This window comes from Cebus imitator, unplaced genomic scaffold (assembly GCF_001604975.1).
Source record: "Cebus imitator isolate Cc_AM_T3 unplaced genomic scaffold, Cebus_imitator-1.0 Scaffold38, whole genome shotgun sequence".
Classification (NCBI taxonomy): Eukaryota; Metazoa; Chordata; class Mammalia; order Primates; family Cebidae; genus Cebus; species Cebus imitator.
This window is the reverse complement of record NW_016107353.1, coordinates 10,931,762-10,939,090: the sequence shown is the minus strand read 5'-3', so window position 1 is coordinate 10,939,090 and position 7,329 is coordinate 10,931,762. Positions and strand designations below refer to the sequence as shown.

The window sequence follows — 7,329 nt, the reverse complement described above, 5'->3', positions numbered from 1 at the left end:
AAAAAAAGAATATAAACTGTAGATTAAACTTAAACCGTTAAAAAATTTATAAACAATAAGAGTAACAAAATTCTCCAAATTGTAATATTAATATGAAAAATAAATATTCCAAATTCACAGAGGTCATTTTAATGTTCCGCAAACTTTAACATTCACACTTTAAAATAGAGGATTCTGCATGAAAATCCATGTTGTGCTATAAGTATATAATAAATAACTACATTTAAAATTGCTCACTTACTATTAATTCTCTTAAACATTTAATTTTTATAATATATGTATGTTCTAGCAAATTTATGTTTGCCACACTTTGTATAAGAATCTAATATTTTTCTCTTACAAAGAAACACCAGGCTGATTTAATCCTCTCTTCTGTACACAGCGTGTGTCTTTTATGTTAATTAACCAATCTTAAAGTTGTATTGGTGAGCAAACTTTCCAGTTAAAACCAATTTTTCAGTGCATTAAAAAATACCAATGTTCTCCTCAAAACCTACAACATACCATGTAAAATGACACATGAGAACAAGAGTGAGAAAACTGTAGCCATAACAGAAAAAGAAGGGCTGTGATGCATATATGGTTTGAATGCACATAAAAAGACAAAACTTAAGATAATTAAGACATGAATGAAGTAGTTCTCTTTAAATTCAGCAAGATTCAGCTTTGCAGCCTGGAAACAATGTCCTCTTCACATGAAGAATCAATGTTATTTCTTCACAATTGATATTTTCCATCTCTGACTTGAAGTTAAAAACTAACTTTAGCAGGGATATTTATGACTAACTATGGAGCATCCTGTTACACCCTGAGCACTGTCATGTCTGTTTGCTACATTTATATATAAAACCATCCTGATGACTTATAAAGCTTCCCTAGTACTTACTGAAACAAACTGATTCAATAAATTAAATTTACTTATATCAATTATAAAAAATCAAGGGAACAATAACTAAAGAAAAATAAGCTCATATAGGGTTCTCCCATTACAAGAACCTAATGGAATCTTTTAACTAAATAAAATATAACAACAAACAAATTATTGAATTATATCTAAAAATAATTTTGTGTGCATGATGAAATTTTATAAAAATTATTCTAACTACAAATTAGCTATGATAATAAATACTTCATAAACTACAAAACAAACAAATAAGAAACAAAAAGATTATGGTCTAGCATGAGTACCAGGCAAGTAAAAACAGAAACTTTGCATGCAAAGATTCTAAAAGATAAGCTATAAGATAGTGTCATAAATTGAATACAAAGCAAAGAATATATATTTGCTTTTGCCATTTTTGAGGATTTTTGTTTTCTAGTAAATTAGACAACTTATTAAAATAATTTGTTTTTTCTTAATATTACTCTTTTCTTCTGAAAATAGCTGCAAACTTATACTAACATAAACACACTTACTCCTTAAATCTAAGCTATATGATTAGACTAATAGATGTGTATATTTAATCTATTTAAGTCAAAACTAAAACTCCAAATGTTCTTGAAGGCAGAGGCCACATGCTTCAAAAAATACATAATAAAATTTTGAAAATATTTAGGACTCAGAAATATATTTGTTTTCACCCATATATAAATTTTATGATGACTATAAAAATGACCCTGTAGTCAATAACAATTTAACGTACAACTTGGAATAAGTTGTACAGACTGTAGAACTGAATTGTTTTTAATACAAAACATAAAAGACAGAGGTTATAGCTATCTTATTTACCATAATGTGATTATTATATATTGTATAACTGTATCGAAATATGCCATATATGGCATAAATGTATACACATATACAGACAAAAACTAAGAAAGATAAATTAAAATATAAAAAGTATTATAACTTACAGAAACCATATTCTTTATTTGCAGTTTAAATCTACCGGAAAAGAAGTACACTAGAGATATTAGTCTAATATGTTGCCAAATAGTGTACTGTTACCATCTTTTGAATACACCCTTGAGTAAGGTATAATAGTTTAAAAATAGTGGCACAATAACACTTTATTGAATGTATAACAGTATCTAATGTTATAAATGTTGAATTAAAAAATTAACACAATCTAAAATGCTTTCAAAATGTAGTTTTATCACATGAAATTACAATTAGTAAAATGATATACTAATTTAATTAATTTTGATTTAATTTTAACTATAATTAAGAATGATTTTTCTCTCATAATAATGGATTAGAATATTACTTGGGGCTGGGCACAGTGGCTCACACCTGTAATCCCAGCACTTTGGGAGGCTAAGGTGAGCAGGCCACTTGAGGTCAGGAGTTCACGAACAGCTTCCCAACATGGTAAAACCTCATTTTACTAAAATACAAAAATTAGTCAGAAGTAATAGTGGGCACCTGTAATCTCAATCCCTTGGGAGGCTGAGATAGGAGAATCGTTGAATCTGGGAGGAAGCGCTTGCAGTGAGCTGCTGTGCCACTGCACTCCAGCCTGGGAAACAGAGTGAGATTTCCTCTCAAAAAAAAAAAAGAAAAAAACAGAATATTATTCAGAATGCCTACCTCATGCATCACTCAATTCTATAAGTTAACCTAACCACAAAGAGCCTTACTACTTAGATTTTCACCATGCATCTTACATTTTAATGTCCTTATTTGTCCATAAGAAAGATCATAATGACCACCTAATAAAAAAGCCTCCTAAATCTTTGATGCAGAATTGATAGCATGCTTTTGAATACAATAGAAATGAAAAAATAACACAAAGTAATTTAAGAGTTGAATTTCATCATTATTCAGTTTCCAAATAATCTGGGTTTTGTTTGTTTGTTTTTTAAGACAGAGTCTTGCTCTGTCACCCAAACTGTAGTGCAGTGGCAAAACCTCGGCTGACTGCAACCACTGCCTCCCAGGTTTAAGTGATTCTCATGCCTCAGCCTCCCAAGTAGCTGGAATTACAAGTGTGCATCACAATGCCTGGCTAATTTTTGTATTCATTTTTAGTAGAGATGGGGTTTCACCATGTTGGCCAAGCTGGTCTTGAACTCCTGACCTCAGGTGATCTGCCCACTTTGGCATCTCCAAGTGTTAGCCTTAGAGATGTGAGCCACTGTGTCTGGCCAAAAAAATCTATATTTTCAAGATAAAAGTATGCTTTAAATGTAATTATAACTCTTCAAAGATCTACTTCTTTTAAAGTTATATACAAATAATTTTTTTACCAAATTTAGTTTTGGTTTTTTTCCCATACTCGGCAGTCAGATTTAGTGTAATGTCTGAATTTTGAAAAACAGATATTTCTACTGTGAAATTCTGATATTTACATAAACTTGTTTTGGATTAATTTTTAAAAATACAGTATCTGCAAAAATATATTTTAGTATAAACTCTGGTGTTTTATAATATGTACTTTTTGAAAAAATGTTTTTCCAAATTTATTACATTTGCAAGGTTATTCTTCAATATAAATTCCCTGATATTGAGCAAAGTTGGAACAACTGCCTCAGGGTTTTCCTCTAGTACAAAATGTGTACAGTAAAATCTGTGATACAAGTAAAGGTACTATAACCCTCTTTATATATTTGTCTTCAAAATAAATATTCTTTGGCACTTTTAGGGCTTGTATTTTCTGAAAGATCTATTGATAGTAACTGCACTTTTAATGCTTTTATTGAGTATTAATTCTCTGATGTTGAATAAGATGTGAGAAGGTATTAATGGCTTTCACAATTTCCTTTTTTTTTTTTTTTTTTAATAATCTCCCTGTTGCCCATGCTGGAATACAGTGGCATGATCTTGGCTCACTGCAATCTTTTCCTCCCAGGTTCAAGTGATTCTCCTGCCTCAACCTCCTGAGTAACTGGAATTACAGGTGTCTGCCACCATGCTTGGCTAATTTTTTTGAATTTTTTGTATAGATGAAATTTCAGCATGATGGCCAGACTGATTTTGAACTCTTGACCTCAAATGATCCATCTGTCTTGGGCTCCCAAAGTGCTGGGATTACAGGTGTGAGGCACTGTACCTAGCCTACACTTTCTTTATATTTGTACATTTGCTCTCAAACAGAAATGCTTTCCTGTGCAATAAGGTGTGAGCACTGGTTAAATGTTTTGCCACATTATTCACATTAGTAGTTTTCACCAGTATATCTTACTACAATCAAGTATGACAGCCATTTAATGACTTTGTCACATTATTCGCATTTCTTATCCATACAATTTCTCTTACATTCAGAAGTCTGAGGTGTTGCCAAAAGCACTGTGACATTTTTAGGTTTATAGAGTTTCTCTATAGTATAAATTAGCTTATGTCAGTTAAGAATTGAGGATCTGTTAGAGGCTTTTCCACGTTCTTCACACATACAGGGTTTCTCTCCACTATGAGTTTTCTTATATGTAGTAATCCTTACAGACTGGTTAAAGGCTTTGCCACATTCCACACACTGGAATGGATTCCCTCCAGTATTAATTATCTATGTTTAGTAAGGATTGAGGAACAGTTAAAAGGCTTGTCACATTCTTCACATTTGTAAGGTTTCCCTCCTGTATAAACTCTCTATGTTCAGTAAGTGTTAAGAACTAGTTAAAAGCTTCACCACATTTTTTACATTTATGGGGGTTTTCCTTCCATTATGAATTATCTTATGATTAGTAAGGTGTTAGGACCAGTTGAAGTCTTTACCACATTCTTCACAATGGTAGGGTGTCTCCTCCAGTATTAAATATGGTCAGTAAGCCTTGAGGCCCAGGTGAAGGCTGTCACATTCTTCACATTTGTAGTGTTTCTCTCCTGTATGAATTGCCTTGTGTATAGTAAGGGTTGAGAACCTGTTAAAGGCTTTGCCACATTCTTCACATTTGTAGGGCTTCTCTCAAGTATGAATTCTTTTATGCTTGGTAAGGCTTGAATACCACCTAAAGGCTTTGCCACATTCTTCACATTTGTGGTGTTTCTCTCCAGTATGAATTGCCTTGTGTGTAGTAAGGGTTGAGAACTTGTTAAAGGCTTTGCCACATTCTTCACATTTGTAGGGTTTCTCTCCAGTATGAATTATCTTATGCTTAGTAAGGCTTGAATACCACCTAAAGGCTTTGCCACATTCTTCACATTTGTAGTTTTTCTCTTCAGCATGAATTTTCTTATGTGTATTAAGAGTTGAAGTTTGTCTAAAAGCTTTGCCACATTCTTCACATTTGTAGGGTTTCTCTCCAGTATGAATTATCTTATGCTTAGTAAGGCTTGAGGGCCAGCTAAAGGCTTTGCCACATTCTTCACATTTGCAGGACTTCTCTCTGGTATGAATTCTCCTATGTTCTATAAGGTTTGATAACCGGTTGAAGGGTTTGCCACATTCTTCACATTTGTAGTGTTTCACTCCAGTATGAACTGCCTTGTGTATAGTAAGGGTTGACAACTTGTTAAAGGCTTTGCCACATTCTTCACATCTGTAGGGTTTCTCTCCAGCATGAATTTTCTTATGTGTAGTAAGAGTTGAGGATTGTCTAAAAGCTTTGCCACATTCTTCACATTTGTAGGGTTTCTCTCCAGTATGAATTATCTTATGCTTAGTAAGGCTTGAGGGCCAGCTAAAGACTTTGCCACATTCTTCACATTTGTAGTGTTTCTTTCCAGTATGAATTGCCTTGTGTATAGTAAGGGTTGATAACTTGTTAAAGGTTTTGACACGTTCTTCACATTTGTAGGGTTTCTCTCCAGTATGAATTATCTTATGCTTAGTAAGGCTTGAAGACCACCTAAAGGCTTTGCCACATTCTTCACATTTGTGGTGTTTCTCTCCAGTATGAACTGCCTTGTGTGTAGTAAGCGTTGAGAACCTGTTAAAGGCTTTGCCACATTCTTCACATTTGTAGGGCTTCTCTCCAGTATGAATTTTCTTATGGTTATGAAGGCTTGAAGGCCACCTAAAGGCTTTGCCACATTCTTCACATTTGTAATGTTTCTCTCCACCATGAATTTTCTTATGTATAATAAGAGTTGAGGGTTGTTTAAAAGCTTTGCCACATGTTTCACATTTGTAGTTTTTCTCTCCAGCATGAATTTTCTTATGTGTAATAAGAGTTGAGGATTGTTTAAAAGCTTTGCCACATGCTTCACATTTGTAGGGTTTCTCTCCAGTATGAATTATCTTATGCTTAGTAAGGCTTGAGGAGCATATAAAGGCTTTGCCACATTCTTCACATTTGTAGGGCCTCTCTCCAGTATGAATTCTTCTATGATAAGTAAGGGTTGAGAACCAGTTAAAGGTTTTGCCACATTCTTCACATTTGAAGAAATTCTCTCTAGTATAAATTCGTTTATGTTGAGATAGATGTGAAAGCATGCAAAATGATCTGACATATTCTTTACATTTCAAAAGTTTATTTTCAGTATGCCTTATCTTATGTCTGTTTGAATTTGAACATTTATGAAAGACTTTTGCATATTTATCACACTGAAGTACTTTGCTTTGTGTAGTTGTCAAACTCTGGTTAAGTTTATTATAACCTTCTTTGTGCACCTTATACTCATTCATATTGGTACAATCAATTTTTAACTGTAAATTATCATGTCCACATTTTTCATATCTTCTCAAAACCACTTTTTGGAAAGAATCTTCTATGCCCTCCTCTTCCCAAAGGTTTTGAGAAAAATGAGAACATATAACTGAAAATAAATAAAAATAACAAATTATTCCACTTATTAGACTCAGATAAATACAGTTTACAAATCTAACCTATAAAATTATTCAAACTACATAAACAACATGACATTGCAATATACCATAGGCTCTAATTCTTCATAAACATATAAATGTAGTAAAAACATACAGATGAAAATACATAAGTGGATAATTTATACATTAGTTAAATGTATGCAATGCCTGAATTAAGCCCAATGCAAAGAGCCACATAGAAAAAAAAGAAAAGTTTGTTAAATTTACCCAATACAACTCTTTCTGTTCCCCAATATTACACAGTCCCTTTAGAAGCAAACTGCCGGTGGGTCTCGGCAGCTCGGGCGGCGGGAGGAGTGGTAGCGGCCAGGCAGCCCATCTTCGCAAAGGCTTTCGGCGCGCCGCGGCCCGCGGGCACCCGGCACGCGCCTCCCCGCCGCCAGGATGCCCAAAAGGAAGGTCAGCTCCGCCGAAGGGGCGGCCAAGGAAGAGCCCAAGAGGAGATCCGCGCGGTTGTCAGCGAAACCTCCTGCAAAAGTGGAAGCGAAGCCAAAAAAGGCAGCAGCGAAGGATAAATCTTCAGACAAAAAAGTGCAAACAAAAGGGAAAAGAGGAGCAAAGGGAAAACAGGCTGAAGTGGCTAACCAAGAAACTAAAGAAGATTTACCTGCAGAAAACGGGGAAA

At 34.0% G+C, this 7,329-nt stretch overlaps 2 protein-coding genes across 2 annotated transcripts in view; one reads left to right on the top strand and one right to left on the bottom strand.

The window, feature by feature from the left end:
* The window catches only part of LOC119470708 (zinc finger protein 726-like), a 561,873-nt gene that overhangs the window by 352,990 nt on the left and 201,554 nt on the right, over positions 1-7,329 (top strand). The window lies entirely within an intron of this gene.
* LOC108301905 (zinc finger protein 728-like) overlaps positions 3,884-7,329 on the bottom strand; it is a 41,354-nt gene continuing 37,908 nt past the window's right edge. Inside the window, 2 exon segments of the mRNA XM_037737412.1 lie at positions 3,884-4,933; positions 4,935-6,634. Of these exon segments, the coding sequence (XP_037593340.1) occupies positions 4,688-4,933; positions 4,935-6,634 (1,946 nt within the window). The 3' untranslated portion in view covers positions 3,884-4,687.